The sequence below is a fragment of the Rattus norvegicus genome, chromosome X (assembly GCF_021556685.1).
Source record: "Rattus norvegicus strain SHRSP/BbbUtx chromosome X, alternate assembly SHRSP_T2T, whole genome shotgun sequence".
Lineage (NCBI taxonomy): Eukaryota > Metazoa > Chordata > Mammalia > Rodentia > Muridae > Rattus > Rattus norvegicus.
Window position 1 is genome coordinate 71848150 of NC_141554.1, and position 17712 is coordinate 71865861.

Sequence of the window (17712 nt, forward strand, 5' to 3'; positions counted from 1 at the left end):
TTTCTCCTTACATTTCTAAAGCTTGGCCCTAAGCAATATTCATTATGATAGCAGCTGCAGAGGAGGGGAGACCTACAATGCCTTCTGCAGTGGCCCATCTTTGGAAGACCTGCTATAGGGCCACCCTAGTGTAAACTACCTCAAAAATCAGTATTATATTTAAACTGAGAAGGAACTAACTCTGCCCCTAGGACCTATAATGGGAATGGGAACTGTAATCAGTTTTGAATTATCTTTGGGATACTTCTCTTGAAGAACAGCCTATTTTAAAGACTCTAATTTGTTTCCTTTTAATCTCTGGTGGTAATGTTGGTATAATCTCTATTTGTACAGTCCTTCATTGACAGTTAATTAGGTCCTCGGTTCACAGCCATGGTAATCTTTCTTTGGATGATTCCATTTTAGTATTTTCAAATTATTTATATCGTGTGAGGTATATATTTGTGTGCATGTTAGTGCAGGTGTCCAGCAAGTCCAGATGAGCGCGTTCTATCCTCTAGAACTAGAGTTACAGGGAACTTTGAGTGCAGGATAGTTGCAGACAACCCAACTGTGCTTTTCCACAAGAGCAACACTCAAACTTTCAACTACTGAGTCATCTCCAGCCCCAGCCATAAGAATCTCCACAACTTCTCCTCAGAACCTGCTTTCTTGTTTTTTTTTAATAAAAATACACTGATCCAATTATTTAAAAGTTACAGATAATTTTTTAAGAGTCCTTCAAAAAAAGTCCTTCAATTTTTCTCTTCTTGACTTTACTACTAGTAGACAGAAGAAAATTAGGTTTTAAAAAAAAAGCCTTCCCAGCTAGAAGAAGTGTAGGCTGCTCATGCCCGAGTAGGGAGTCATACACCCAAGTACATAAAACACAGATTTGGGTGGTTATTAGTAATAAAACAGGACATGATGCCGGGAGGGTGATCAGGTGGAAACACCAGGGGAAGTTGGGAAGGAAGATATTGGTAGAAGGAAGTGATCAATATACACTGTAAAGTTGCACAAATTTTTCTAATTAATTAAAATTTATTAAAAGTACATATCCCCAGCTTCAAACAAGTACTAGCCTTCTAAAAGTTACTTGAATACAAATACAAATCCACCAAGTTCTTGGCCACTTCAGAGCAATAACTGTCTTTTCCCAAATGATCAATAATATCCTCCTCGTTTCTATTGGATTTTATCAGAATCACCCTTATTGCCCACATTCCTCACAACACTACATAACCAATAGTCTATAATCTAGACAGTGGGACTTTTCTCTATCACTCTCCTCATTTATTCCTGAATCCTCACCAGACATAAAAGCCATTCCACCACAATGTCAGGTCTCCCTAGTATGTGCCTCAAAACTCTCACAGCCCACCAAGGATTTAGTTCTGGTGGTGCATTCACACTTTTAGATATAATTATATGTTGCATAAGGACACTTGACATTTTTCAACAACAGACTGTGGACATGTCAGTGTTCCCAAAAGATCATTAAGAGAATTGTGTGTGGTGGGGCAAGCCTGAAAGTCCAGCATTTAGGGCCTTAAAAGAACTAAGATTGGTGATTTGAGTCTACCCTGGGCTACACTAATATTTTGTCTGAAAAAGTGAAGAAAACAAAGGAGGAGGGAGAGATGTACAGAAGGGGAAGGGAGTAAATAGAGGAAGAGAGGAGATATGGAAAAGAAAGAGGAGGGAGATCATAAAAGGGCAGAAATTTTTCTGGCACTCCCATGCCCTTATAGCCAAACTAGCATCATAGTATCAGGCATCACTTATGTCTGAGATGCTTTGTACTGTGCTCCCAATAACACAAACACTGTAGCACAAACACTTGTGTACCTCATGTGTGAAAAGAAAAATAACTATGTCACTAGGTTATATGTTTACTATTCCACACTTGTATCATTATTTTCGAGTATAAGCCTTATAAAACATACATAAACAGTATGCTAAACATCATGTTAAACAGTACGCTATATCATGCTGGCATAGCTTCAAATATCTCATGCTGATTGCATTTCTTAATTGTATCAAGAAACTCCATTGAGTGATCTACACTATCTAGTTCTGTATTCTCTACAATGTTCACATAAGGAAGCAGTCAGCTACAGATACAGTTCTCAGAATGTATTCCCATGCCCATACATGATTCTGTTAGTTACAGCAGCAGCACACTTCCTATTACTAATTTCTGTTTTAGTTAGAGAGTGAGATCAAGAGTTAAAATAAGAAAGAGTGAGACATCAAGAGAAAGCACCCAGGGGCGGGAATTTATTCTAAGGTGCTGACTCATAAGATTAAAAGCTAAGACTGCTATGCTTATGATATGCTACATGGAAACTGTAAGAAATACCAGTAGGGTAGTGGGAAGGTTCAAGAGTCAGAGAGTTATTGCTGTGCATTTAATCTGGGTTTGAATCCCTAAGAAACAGTAATAGTGAGAGCCAAGGCTCCAAGCCTCAAGTCATGTGGCCAAGGATTCAATTCAACCTTTCACTAGTCCTTGTTCTACTCACATTCTCAATAGATTACATGGCACCCACCCACAAGGATTGGGGCAGTCAAGCAATTTAAGTGTCAATTTCTTTTGGAAACACCCAGAGAGATAAATTGCAAACTAATGTAACCAGTTTTGTGGGATATCTGAGCATCTTCTGGCCTTATATACTTACTCACTATATCATTGCAGAATGATGAGTGGAAGTCCCAACAACTACTCAATTACTACTAAATTGGACATTATCATTTAATACAAAAAATATACCTTTGTGAAACCTATTTGTTCCTTCCGAAAAGTTTCCAGGGGTTTGATCAGCAAGTCACTGGCATTTTGTACCTAAAGTGGAAAATAAAACAATATTTAGGTTAAAAGGCTCCTAGAATTCAAAGAAAATGAAGGCACGAAGATGGACAAGTAATAAATGGGACCTTATGAAAATTCTGTAAGGCAGAAGACACTATCATCCATAAACAGTGACAGCCTAACAGAATAGGAAAATATTTTTACCAACTACACATCTGATGGAGGACTAATATCCAAATAAATATACAAAGAACCCAAAAATCTAAAATTGAGAAAACAAATAATCCAAATAAAAATGGGATACAGATTTTTTAAAAAAATTTTCAAAAGAGGAACTGCAAATGGCTAAGAAACATTTAAATTGTTTGGCATCCTTAGTAATCAAGAATATGAAAATCAAAACTACATTGGAATTTTTATTTTACACCTGTCAGAATGTCTACGATGAATAAAATAAATGACAGCTCATGCTGATGCAGATGTGGAGAAAGAGGGACAGTCCTCCATCACTGGAGAGAGTGCGAGCTGGCACAACCACTGTGGAAAGTAGTTTTGATTGGCATTTCCCTGCTGGCTAAGGATACAGAACATGTCCTTAAGTGTTTCTCAGCTATTTGAGTGCCGTCTATTGAGAATTCTATTTATGACAGTATTACACATTTTAATTATTTTTCTTGATGTTCAATTTTTGAGCTCTTTATATATTTTGAGCATTAACCCTCTTTTGTATGTATATGTGGTAAGAATCATTTTTTCCATTTTGTAGATTGCTGCTTTGTCTGATGATGATGTCCTTTGCTTTTCTATTTAATGAGGTCCCACTTATTAATGTTTGTTCTTACTGTCTGTGCTATCAGTATTTGGTGCAAAAAGGCTTTTTCCTGTGTCAATAAGTTGAAGATTGTCTTCTACCAGATTCAGGGTATCCGGCCTTATGTTGATTTTTTGATCCATTTGCAGTTATGTTTTATGCAGGGTAACAAATATTGACCTATTCAGATTCTTCTACATACAGCGGTCCACTTTGACTAACACCATTTTTTTTGAAAACTGTCTTTTTTCTGATATGTATATGTGGTTCCTTTGTAAACTATCAGGTGTGTTGATAAGTGTTTGGAATTATGTCTTCAAATAGACTTCATTTATCAACATGGCTGCTTTTATGCCAGCACCATGCTGTTTTTATTACTATAACTCTGTAGTGCAATTTGAGGTCAGGGCTGGTGAGACCGTGGCAAGCACTTCTTTCATTATTCAGGAGTGTTTTAGTTATTTGGGTTTTTTTGTGTCTCCACACTAAGCTGAAAATTATCCTTTCAATTTCTGTGAATTGTGTCAGAATTGTCATGGGAATTGCATTGGATATGTAGATTGCTTTTGGCAGAATGGCGATTTTTACTCTACTAATCATATTAATCCATAAGCATGGGAGATCATCCCATCTTCAGAGATCCTCAGTTCATTACTTCAATGTCTTAATGTTTTTATTATCCAAATCTTTTACTTGCTTAGAGTTTCCCCAAGATATTTTTTTTCATCTTTATTAACTTGGGTATTTCTTATTTACATTTCGATTGTTATTCCCTTTCTCGGTTTCCAGGCCAACATCTCCCTAACCCCTCCCCCTCCCCTTCCCTATGGGTGTTCCCCTCCCCATCCTCCCCCCATTACCATCCTCCCTCCAACAATCCCATTCACTGGGGGTTCAGTCTTGGCAGGATCAAGGGCTTCCCCTTCCACTGGTGCTCTTACTAGGCTATTCATTGCTACCTATGAGGTCAGAGTCCAGGGTCAGTCCATGTATAGTCTTTAGGTAGTGGCTTAGTCCCTGGAAGCTCTGGTTGCTTGGCATTGTTGTTCATATGGAGTCTCGAGCCCCTTCAAGCTCTTCCAGTTCTTTCTCTGATTCCCTCAACGGGGGTCCTATTCTCAGTTCAGTGGTTTGCTGCTGGCATTCGCCTCTGTATTTGCTGTATTCTGGCTGTGTCTCTCAGAAGCGATCTACATCCGGCTCCTGTCGGTCTGCACTTCTTTGCTTCATCCATCTTGTCTAATTGGGTGGCTGTATATGTATGGGCCACATGTGGGGCAGGCTCTGAATGGGTGTTCCTTCTGCCTCTGTTCTAAACTTTGCCTCTCTATTCCCTACCAAGTGTATTCTTGTTCCCCTTTTAAAGAAGGAGTGAAGCATTCACATTTTGGTCATCCTTCTTGATTTTCATGTGTTCTGTGCATCTAGAGTAATTCGAGCATTTTCCCCAAGATATATTTGAGCCTTCTGTAAAGGGTATTTTTTCCTTGATTTTTCTCAGTCTGTTTCTCCTTTGAATATAAAAAGGCTACTTACTGATTTTTCGTGAGTTAACCTTATATTTTAACTTGCTGAGACCATATATCAGCTGTAGCAGTTTCCTGGTGGCATTTTAGGATCATTTACATATACAATTATATCATCTGCAGGTGAAGCTACTGTGACAGCTTCCCTTCCTTATTGTATCCCATTGATCTCCTTCAGTTTTCTTTTAGCTCTAGCTAAGAGATCAAGTACTATGCTGAATAGACAGAGGGGGTGGACAACCTTGTCTGGATCCAAGTTTTAATGGAAATGCCTAAAGTTTCCCTCCATTTAAGTGGATTTTGGCTGTAGGCTTGATGAAAATTGCTTTTATTATGTTGAGGTATCCCTAGTGTCTCCAGAACTTTTATTATGAAGGGGTGTTGGAAATCGCCAAAGGCCTCTTCTGCATCTAATTAGATGATCATGTAGTTTTTGTCTTTCAGTCTGTTTGTATGGTAGATTACATTATTGATTTATGTAAACTGAACCATTCTTGCATCTCTGAGATGAAACCTACTAGATTGTGGTGGGTGAACATTTTAATGTGTTCTTGGGTTTGGTTTGCAAGAATTTTTTTCGAGAATTTTTACATCTATGTTCATAAGGGAAACTGGTCTGTAATTTTCTTTCATTGGTTTTTATGTGGTTTATGTATTGGGGAAAATGTGACCTCATAAAAAGAAGTAGGCAGTAATCCTTCTGTTTCTCCTTTCTGGGATACTTCCAGGACTATTAGGTTAATTCTTCTTTGACGTTTTGAGAGAATAACTAGCTGAAGCCATCTGCCTTTGGGATTTGGGGAGGTGGGAGACTTAATTATTGCTTTCATTTCACTGAGGGTAATAGGTATGTTTAAATTACTCATTTGATCGTAATTTAACTTTGGAGGTGACTATATAAAGAAATTTATTAATTTCTTTTAGATTTTCCAATTTGATATGGTAGATATTTTTAAAGTGCGTCCTTATGGTTATCTGTATTTTCCTGGTGCCTGTTGTTACATACCACATCTCTAATTTTGTTACTTTGGATCTCTTCTCTCTGCTTTTTAGTTAATTTGGCTAAAGATTTATCAACCTAATTTTTCTCAAAGAAACAACCCTTTTGTTTCATTGATTCTTTGTACCATTTTGTTCATTTGTCTCTGTTTTATGGATTTCAGCTCTGAGTTTATTTCTTACCATTTACTTCTGTTGGGTGTGATTTGTTTATTTGTTTGTCTGTTTGTTTTCCTCAGGGCAAATTTGATCTTCACCGTCAGGAAACCTAATTTCTTCCTGTTGTTTCTTTGTTGCATGTGACTACTTAACAAACCAACCAAAACTAGTCAACAACCCACCATGCCTCTCGGGGCCCTAGCATTTATGTACCATCTGAAGAGTTCCCCGAGTTCCAAATGTCACATAATCGCAGAAACTATGTGCAGCTGGCAAAACCGTGCCTCTGCTAAAGTAAGAAGCAAATCATAGTCAGCTGCTGGGACAATCTGAAGTAGCCCCACGTCCCACATGTAGGATTAAAATAAAAACATATTCCCATAATATTTTTGTGTTTTTTAAAAAGAAACCAACATTCGTGTGTGTGTGTGTGTGTGTGTGTGTGTGTGTGTGTGTGTGTGTGTGTGTGTAAAAATTATAATTAAAGAAAAAGAGGCAGGGGAGGATGTGTGGAAATTATGTAAATATTCATGTATGTATTTAACAAAATAAAAATTTCAATTAAAAATCCTAAAAGAAATATTTCTTACCTTTGCTGCCTCTTATAAAAACAGATGTCTTACCTATATGTTCTCCCAGATCCTCTGTGATTCTTAATTCTTATCACATCTCTACTGATATACTAGATCACTGAAACCTCTTTCCAGATCCTCTGTGGTCCTCCTCAGAAAAATACCCCTCCCCTAGTATGACACTTAACATCCATGTATCTAACTGTATTTATCAGCCAATGGAAATCAGCCATATATTCACTTGCATGATTCCTCCCTCTTTGGACTTTTTTTCTGCAGAGGTCCATAATTCATGCCAAAACTCACACTCATTTCATCCAATGAAAATTATACAAGGAATTTTCTTGTCCACCACATTCTATACCTCACCGAATTGTGGGTTATGAAGAATATTGGTTTTTGTTTACTCATTTGGAGAAAATTAAGAACTATTTTTTTATTATTGTAGCAATATTAAAATGTGATCTTATTACAACATACCTACCACTGAAAGATGAGACCTCAGACCCCAGCCCCTAAATGTGTTGGGGCTTGTTACTATTTTCAACCAATCAGCCAGAGATGACACTAAGTGACTTCTAAGTTTATGTCACAATTGTCCACCAGAGGCTACCCAGTTATCTTGGAAGTCTCACTCTGCACACTTCTTACGCAAAACACCAGTCAGTATTGCAAAATAAAAGGTTGAGTAGCCCTGATACCAAAAGTTATAAAGGCCCAAGGCAGACATTCCAGTCAATGTCTCCTACAAGCCAGAACACCGTTTCAAACTGTTAAAACAAGCCATGTGTTCAGTGAGTGTTACTACATGACAAAGAGAGACTCAGTGACTTCTGCCTAATAAATTGCCTATAATGAAGTAATTTCACTATAAGCCATTAAGTCTTAGAATAGGTTTTCATAAAGCAACAGATGATATTAAAAAATTAGCTACAATTTCACAGAACTAACATGTAAAATGTGACTGTGAAACACTAAGGAAGTCTTGACTTTGAAAAGGAAGTAGACATACCACTCATAGCAATATTTGTACATGTGCCCAGTTGGGCCCTGGAGGGCACAGTTGTCAGATTTTCATGTTCAAGGAGGACTGCTCTGAAGGAGCAAGTATATAAGCAATTTCTAACAGACAATCCAAGCTAACTGTATTTGCATATGATTCACTAAAAGTAAATTGGCAACAACGCCTAGTTTCCCACAGGACAACTGATAAGGTGAACCTTGCCACCCAGTTTTTATAATACTATTTTCTGCTAGAAAAAAAATTCTGGGACTATGGGAACAAAACATGCTGAATCCTTATTCCTTTTATTCTTTCACTGTTTAACCTTACATTTCTTAGAAGCTCAGCAACCAGCCAAAGAATCCCTTTTAAGTGAGCTTTATCTTTATTTGCCTTTCTGACCACTGCGTTAAGTTTTGTGAGCTTGCTATGAAAACCAACAACAACAACTCCGTATCCAGATGGAAACACAACCTCGAAAAACCCCAACCTAAACTCACAAAGAGTTGAGACAATCGGGTTCCAAGGGAGTAATGACAAAACTAAAGCTGAATAATGTCTAGCTAACAGAGATAGTTTCCACTCAAATCACAGAATCACAGAACATCAAGTATCACTGATGTCAAACAAGCTACCAAAAGAGGCTTCAACAAATACATTGTTTGCAGTGCTATGGGCCTCTTGATGTTATTTTCGTCATTCCTCAAACTTAAGGCTTTGTACTTACCCTTCTGAGTAAGAAAAACATACAGACAGGCTTCCTTATTATACAGGAAGTCTGCGATCCAGACGCTTACACACCACTTCTGAGATACTAGGGCTACCCACAACTACTTTGAAGAGCACCACAGCTGGTGTTTTCTCTTTACAGCTCCTGCCACAATCTACATTTATGGAGATGACCAAACAAGAACCATTGTTATGTTCTCGGGCCATGAACTTCCTTATTTTTTGTTATCACAAATTCATTTTGGATTCTAATTTTAGAAAGGATGTAAAGCTGTGAAACACAAAAGTGTGACAGAGAACCAGGAGGAAGAGTAATGAAAACAACATCTCAAGAGATGATTCCTGTTCCTGCAGCGTAAGCTTTGTGTACTGGCTAGTTTTGTGTCAGCGTGACGCAAGCTAGGGTCTACAGAGAGAAAGGAGCCTGAGTTGGTGAAAGTGCAGCCCAGTGGTAACAGAGAACCTCGGCCATTTGATCACGGTGCAACATCACAGCAATAGAAACCCTAAGACATTTTGCTATCAAGAAAATGAAAGCGATGAGGATGCTGCAATGCCTCTTGAGGTCAATGCCTCTGAGAACCACATGGACAGTGGGCCAAGGACGTTCTGTCATTACAGAATACCCAATTAAACCTGCCTGAGCCACTAAGCCATCTATGAGGCTTGAGTGAAAGAACTCATATCTGTCTCTCACTACTGTCTTTAGAAGCAAATTTCATAAACTCAAAACATTACTGTCGTTTCTTATGAGCAACAGGAGATCACTAAGAACAATACTTATATTAATGTCTTTTATATTTATGAAACATTCCCATGTTGTTATGTCTTTAAGGGTGCTTCATAACAATTAGAGGAATGGCAATTGTTTTCCTTACTTTAGAAGAGCATAAAGGAAGGACAAAAAAGAAAACAAACTGATTAGTACAGAGTCAAGAAGTGAGCTAGTGGCTGAGTCAGATTCAAATGCTAAGTACCCTACCCTCAAAGCCTATCTTCAACCACACTTCTCTACAAGCCGAGAAAATAGTAGCACTACTCCAAGAAGCTATTACCACAGTGCTGGAAGGGGGCAGTGCAATATGAAATTTACATGGAAATAGCTCTTTAACAAAATTTAGATGCCAATAAAAATACCTCCCGTGAGAGATGGGGGAATAAAGACCACTTTACTATATTATACTGAGTTCCCACCAAACACACAAGCCACTAAAAATGAAAATCATTCAAACCCATCTATATTTCCAGATTTAGGTACCAAGTAAGTCTGGGTTGGAGCCATGAATAACGTCCCAAGAAGATCAGTTGCTGCTTATCTAGGGACCACACAAAACATTTTCTCTGTTTGTGGTGGTTTGATCAACTGGCTGCTTGGTTGGTGTTGGTTTGGTTTTTTTTTTTTTTTTTTTTTTTTTTTTTTTTTGGTTTCTTTTTTTAAAACAAGCTGGCCTCAAATTCTCCATGAAGGCAAATATTGCCTTGAATTTCTGGAGGTCCTGCTTCAACAACTTTCCTGGGATCTGGAAATACAGGCTTGTTTGTATTTCCACACTAAGGTCAAGATTACCTTTAAACCCATTAAAATGATTAGAATCTGAAACAGAAAATTGTCTTAGGCACATTTCTAGAAACATATGTGAAGGACCTTTATAAATAAGATATAAAACATTGATGAAATGCATCAAGTAAGATTAGTAAACAGAAAGATGACCCATCTCCAGACACAAAGAGTCACCATTTTTTTTTATTAACTTGAGTATTTCTTATATACATTTCGAGTGTTATTCCCTTTCCCGGTATCCGGGCAAACATCCCCCTCCCCCCTCCCCTTCCTTATGGGTGTTCCCCTCCCAACCCTCCCCCCATTGCCGCCCTCCCCCCACCAGTCTAGTTCACTGGGGGTTCAGTCTTAGCAGGACCCAGGGCTTCCCCTTCCACTGGTGCTCTTACTAGGATATTCATTGCTACCTATGGGGTCAGAGTCCAGGGTCAGTCCATGTATAGTCTTTAGGTAGTGGCTTAGTCCCTGGAAGCTCTGGTTGCTTGGCATTGTTGTACATATGGGGTCTCGAGCCCCTTCAAGCTCTTCCAGTTCTTTCTCTGATTCCTTCAACAGGGGACCTATTCTCAGTTCAGTGGTTTGCTGCTGGCATTCGCCTCTGTATTTGCTGTATTCTGGCTGTGTCTCTCAGGAGCGATATACATCCGGCTCCTGTCAGTCTGCACTTCTTTGCTTCATCCATCTTGTCTAATTGGGTGGCTGTATATGTATGGGCCACATGTGGGGCAGGCTCTGAATGGGTGTTCCTTCAGTCTCTGTTTTAATCTTTGCCTCTCTATTCCCTGCCAAGGGTATTCTTGTTCCCCTTTTAAAGAAGGAGTGAAGCATTCACATTTTGATCATCAGTCTTGAGTTTCATGTGTTCTAGGCATCTAGGGTAATTCAAACATTTGGGCTAATAGCCACTTATCAATGAGTGCATACCATGTATGTCTTTCTGTGATTGGGTTAGCTCACTCAGGATGATATTTTCCAGTTCCAACCATTTGCCTACGAATTTCATAAAGGCATTGTTTTTGATAGCTGAGTAATATTCCATTGTGTAGATGTACCACATTTTCTGTATCCATTCCTCTGTTGAAGGGCATCTGGGTTCTTTCCAGCTTCTGGCTATTATAAATAAGGCTGCTATGAACATAGTGGAGCACGTGTCTTTTTTATATGTTGGGGCATCTTTTGGGTATATGCCCAAGAGAGGTATAGCTGGATCCTCAGGCAGTTCAATGTCCAATTTTCTGAGGATCCTCCAGACTGATTTCCAGAATGGTTGTACCAGTATGCAATCCTACCAACAATGGAGGAGTGTTCCTCTTTCTCCACATCCTCGCCAGCATCTGTTGTCCCCTGAGTTTTTGATCTTAGCCATTCTCACTGGTGTGAGGTGAAATCTCAGGGTTGTTTTGATTTGCATTTCCCTTATGACTAAAGATGTTGAACATTTCTTTAGGTGTTTCTCAGCCATTCGGCATTCCTCAGCTGTGAATTCTGGGCATACAAGAAGCCTACAAAGAGTCACCATTTTTAAGATAACAGTTTCCCCAGCTGCATCTATAAATTCAGTGTCATCCCAATGAAGATGTTACCCAACTTACTTTGGGAACATTAGCAAACTGATTCTAAGCCTATTTTCAAGACTTACCCCAAAGTTATAGTAATGAAGACAATGCAGAATTAGAGAAAAAATAAAAGAATTTATCCACTAAACAGAAATAGAAGAAACAAAAATGGGAGTTTTTGCATTGGGAAAGAATATCAACCAACCAGGGCTTCCAGGGACTAAACCACTACCGAAAGACTATACATGGACTGACCCTGGCTCCAACTGCATATGTAGCAGAGGACAGCCTTGTTGGGCACCAGTGGAAGGGGAAGCCCTTGATCCTGCTAAGGTTGGAACCCCCCAGTGCAGGGGAATATGGGGGGAGGCAACAAGGGGGGTGTATAGGCAAATACCCGTATGGGGGAGGGGGGAGGGGGAATGGGGGCTTATGGACAGGAAACCAGGAAGGGGAATAACATTTGAAATGTAAAGAAATATATCTAATAAAAATTTTTTAAAAAAGAATAATCTTTTAAGAAATGGTGAGGGAGTAAAACACCACAAAGCCTCAGTCCTAGACAAAGAATTATAGGTAGTTAGTGAACACCAAGGATAGGAAAATAGTTTTCATCAGGAAAGAGCAAACCAACTGGTACCAAATGGTCAGAGATGTAAACATGTACACAAGTAACATTATAAAACTTAGCAGTTACACACATACACACACACACACACACACACACACACACACACACACACACACACACGGTGAGTTACAACCAATATGTAAGTTCAGTTCCAGGAGATCCTTCTTCTGGCCTCTGCAGGTATCTGACAGGCATATGAAGCACAAACATATATGCAAGCAAAACAGCCACATACAAAAAAATTACAAACATTAAAAGAAAGAATGACAAGTTGAGGGAGAATCAATAAAATTTTAGTTCTGTTGGGATAAAGACACTTATTATGGTTAATTTGCTTGTCTATGTGATTGGATCTGGAATCCAACAAGATAAAGAATGACCCCAGGAGGGTTTGTCACAGTACTTTATGAAAGGACCAACTGAACACAGGAAGGCCATCCCCAAAAGTGGTGATCTATACATAAAGAAGTCTCAGGGAAAAGTAGTGGTGTGTTTTGTCTGTTCAACTTTCACTGCCTGCTGGTAAACACCTCTACCCTATGGCTGCTGTGGCTGCAACCCTTTGGTGATATTGGAATCCAGCTTCTTGGCTATCTAACAAAGGATTAAAGACTAAAGACATTTCAGGAATCCTTCAATGCTATATTGAGATTTCTGAGGCATCTAGCCTTACTGATTGAGCAGCTATTAGGTTCCCAACTTCTCCAATGAACAGAGCCATTGTGAATCAGGCATCCATATACCGTTCAATATATACACATCCAAAGGATTCTGTTGCTTTACAGAACCCTTGCCAATACAGTGACCTACCATCATCATCCTCTCGTTTTCTACTTCATTGAGCAATTCAGCAAATTCCTTGAATGATTCCGCTGGTAAAAGAAGAAAAGATAATGCAAATTAGTACGAGTACTGCTGTGCCATGAAACTTTCATGAACCCCAAAAAGACCACCAAGGAGCAGAATCCAATGCAATTGCCTTAGGGTCTCTTTATTGAAGCTTGAGCTTGGGCCACATCACCATCTCTAATGCCGGAGAATGGGAGGGGACCCAGAGTCCAGTTTTAGGCAAACATTTATAGAGGCAAGGGGGTATCTAGCCTGGCACACATCTGATGGGGGCGGTCATTATGGCCTTAAAATAATTGGCTAGTACTGGGAGCCAAACCATAAACTTAACTTCTGCCTTTTTTCCTGATTGGTAGTTGTTAGGAAATGAAGTGTCAGGGGCAGGCTTGTAACCTGGAGGTGCAGATTTGTGGGAGAATAACCTGGAAATTGGTGCTAGAGACCTGCCTGTTAGATAACTTGAGTTCACCCTTAGGTCAGGTTCTCTAAAATGGAGTCTGAACCCAAAAGATTTGGTCTCTCAGTACATATTGATGAGTAGGCAAAGATCTGTAAGGGGACCTAGGGACCTAGGGATCAGTGCCTTAATTTCACAGAGTTGCTAGATAATGACATCAGATCTACAGTATGCAGGAGGACAGGTTCAGTATCTTCTTTGTCTTTCCTTTGTTGCTAATCCCCAACTAAAGAGTTATTTCACAGACAATATTGTATTTAATCCTCATCGTCAACCTAAAACTATCAGGGGCTTCTCTCATGGTATGAACAAACAAAACTGTGTTAGGATCATAAGCTCAAGGAGACCCTTGGCTACACAGTGAGAACAATGCTAACCTGGGCTACCAGGTATCCATGTGTCTCAGAAAACAAGTTATAAAAGTTCCTTCCTTATATCTTAACCCTAAACCTATCTCCTTTCATTATGTTTTTAAGTATTTCTACTGATTTTACAATATCATAGATAAGCAAGGAACATATGTATTAGAAAAAACAACAGATAGGGTATTAGATGAAAAGGATTTTAGTTTAGTGAGCACTATAGAGAAAGAGAAGAAAGATAAATTTTAGAGAAAAGTAGGCCTGGATTGGAGGTTTTGTCCTATCACTTTCTTCCTCGGTGACTTTGTGTAAATGACTAGACCTCTAAGGTTCAGCTGCCTTACTTATCAAGAGCCATGATCATCTAGTTTAGGGCCTAGTTCTCTATAACAACCAAATTATGCTGCAAATGTGGAGTATGCATACGAAGTAGCTAATACTAACATTTCTCCCCTTCTAGAGTCAATTCTGCCACTTACTGGCAGGGTGACAGCAATTCACTCCTCCACCCTGGGTTTCATTTTCATGCATACAAGATAAACTAAATAGATTTTATTGTGTCTTCAAATTCCCCGACTTCCCACCACAAGCAGCAAGAACATTCTCAACTGGAATCTCAATTGCAGAAAACATGGAAGCCTGGGCAAACAAATGTGTCCAGATATTTGTTTATTTGGTTGGTGGGTTTGTTTCACCATATGTAGCTGGGACCGGCCTCTGTAAGGCTTTTGAGTGCTAGCATTACAAGCCTTCAATAAAATATCCAGCCCTTAGTGCTTCTTAAGGAAAAAGACTTCTGGTAGATTCCTTCCTTAATCTAATAATTTTTTTGGTATGTACCATTTAATTTTCACAAACTTGTACATTTCAAAACTTGCTAATATTACTTCCTAATCAACTTCGCTCAGAAAACATTTTTTTATTGTTTGCATTTATTGAAGCCTATTTTTTTTGATCTAACAAAGAGTCACTTGAATATTCCACGTACACTTGAAAAGAGAATCCTCTACACTTCTTAGATGAAGAACAGACGAGGACATGGAACTCCTGGATTAGAACAGGAGTTGCAGATGGTTGTAAGACACCATGTGGCCAATAGTAATGGAACCTGGATCCTCTGGGAGAACAGCAAGCATTCTTAATCACTGAGCCATCTGCCAAGCCCTGAGGTCACTTTTTTTTTTTACTGTCCACCACTCCCACATTTCTCTAATTGTATTTCACACAATCAAACAAGAAATGTTGTGGTTTGAATAGGAATGACCCCTATAGACTCGTGTGTGTGAATGGTTGGCCCATAGGGAGTGGTCCTATTAGGAGGTGTGGCCTTAATGGAGTAGCTATGGCCTTGTTGGAGGAAGTATGTCACTAATGGAGGTGGGCTTTGAGGTCTCACATAGACATTCAAGTTCCCCCTAGTGTGGAAGCCAGTCTTCTGACTGCCTTTGGATCAAGATGTAGAACTCTGAACTCCTTCTCCAGCACCATGTGTGAATGAACACTGCCATGCTTCCCACCATGATGATGATGGACTGAACCTCTGAAACTGCAAGTCAGCCCCAATTAAATGGTGTCCTTTGTAAGAGTTGTCTTGGTCATGCTATCTCTTCACAGCAATGAAACTAACTAAGAATCAAATCACTTTTTAATCCATAATATAGTAATTTCTTCAAGTCTTCAAATGGGTGCCTTCAATTATTTTCCTTTCTTTACTCCTTGGTTTTGTTGATCCTTCCTATTCACTGTAAAATAAGATATTCAGCCATTGTGGTGAATTTAATTTATTGTACTGTCAAAATGCAAATATTTAGCTGTTTCCTTCTAAAAAGTATTTTTAGCCTTTATATTGACTTTATTTTGTGAGAAATTCATTCATTCCTTCAGGTTTTTTTTAATGTGGTTTACTGTAATTAATTTAATTAATTTAAAATAGGTTTTAATTAATTTAAAATAGCCAATTAAAAGTATTTGTCAAAGAAATCAATGTTGGAGATCCTCAGGAACAGTTTCTGATAATTTCATTTACCTCCTGTGTTAGTGGATTACTTTTTTGCAATTTCACCCTACATAGATTTTGATGAAAAATAAATATTTTAAGTAATGTAATGTGGCAATTATAAAAATCAGAATTCCTTTCCTGGTTTTGCTGATCTTGTCATGCTCTTTATATAATGGTTTCATAAAGACTGTACTCTGTCATATTAAGTCACTAAAATCTGTGTCCAAGAAAGAAAATTCATTCTTCCTTTCCTTTCCAATATTAGAGATTAAATTTAAAGCTTCATGCATCCTAGGCAAGTGATATACCCTTGATTGAGCTATATCCTCAAACCTCATTTGGCTTTAAGAAAAATATGGACCACACTAAGTAGGCCAGACTGGATTTTAATTCACTCTATAACCCAGGCAGGCCTTGAACGTGTAATCTGCCTAAGCAGCTTCAACCAGGCCTATATCACCAGAACTAGGAAAGATTCCTTTAAACAGTTTGAACCAATAAGCATTGGTGCCTGTGATGGCTAGTCTTATGTCAATTTGGTACACACAGTTATATGAAAGGAGGATTCCTCAATGTAAAGAGCCCCTATAAGATCCAGCTGTAAAGCATTTTCTTAACAAGCAATTGATGAGGGAAAGCCCAGCCCATTGTGGGTAGAACCATTCATGGGCTTGTGGTCCTGGTTTCTATAAGAAAGCAGCTGAGTGGGTTGGGGATTTAGCTCAGTGGTAGAGCGCTTGCCTAGCAAGCGCAAGGCCCTGGGTTCGGTCCCCAGCTCTGAAAAAAAGAAAAAAGAAAAAAAGAAAGCAGCTGAGTAAGCCAGGAGGACAAGTCAGTAAACAGCACCTCTCCATGGTCTGCCTCCCAGTTCCTGTTGTTTGAATTCCTGTCCTGGCTTCCTTCCCCGAGGAACTGCAATGTGGAAATAAACCCTTTCCTCTGCTTTTTGGTCGAGGTGTTTCACTGAAGCAATAGAAAATTAGTACCATGGACTGGGGTATTGCTGTGATTGGCCTAACCACAAGGAGGACTATGGAACACTTTGGGGCTTTGGACTAGAAGAGCAACTGGACACTTTAAGCAGGGTTTACTGGGCCATGCTAGTAGTATGTATGGAAGAGTGGTGCTGAGAATGTTGTGAATTATGGGGGTCCGGCTCAAGAAGATTCAGAGGAGATTGTTGTTGTTGTGATATTTTTTTTAAAAAAAAATGTCTGCTTTCTGCCCTTGTCAAAAATGTCTACCTGAGGATAAATTGAAGAGCTCTTGATTAACAGCTTTGGCACAGATTTGCAGAAGCCTAGTATTGACCGTGTTGCTTTGCTATTAGTAGCCCTGCTTATAAAAATCTAAAATTAAAAGAAGCTAAGCAAGGAAAAATACAAAATGCACAGTTTGGGGAGAGAGGGAGCACCAGGAAGTGTGAACAGATTAAATAAAAGGCTGGTGCTAAATGAAATAAAGGGAGTGGTGACCTCAGAGCAAGACTTGACACACCTAAGCTTCCAATTTATTGGAGGGGGTGGAGGGGGAGGGGAGAGGAGTTAAGGAACCACTTAACAGTGGGTGAGGTGGTGTGTCTTTTAATCCCAGCACTCCAGGGACAGAGGTAGGCAGATCTCAGAGTTCAAGGCCAACCTAATCTATAGAACAAATCCCAGGACATGCAAGCTTAGGCAGAAAAGGAAACCATCAAAAACAAAA

At 39.1% G+C, this 17712-nt stretch overlaps 1 protein-coding gene across 4 annotated transcripts in view; it reads right to left on the bottom strand.

Moving 5' to 3' along the window:
* Positions 1-17712, bottom strand: part of Ophn1 (oligophrenin 1) — a 396257-nt gene that overhangs the window by 238696 nt on the left and 139849 nt on the right. For all 4 annotated transcript variants that reach the window (XM_087599762.1, NM_001107848.2, NM_001434037.1 and 1 more), the window contains 2 exon segments: positions 13152-13213; positions 2756-2827 (listed from right to left, as the gene is read on the bottom strand). In XM_087599762.1, the coding sequence (XP_087455888.1) occupies positions 2756-2827; positions 13152-13213 (134 nt within the window).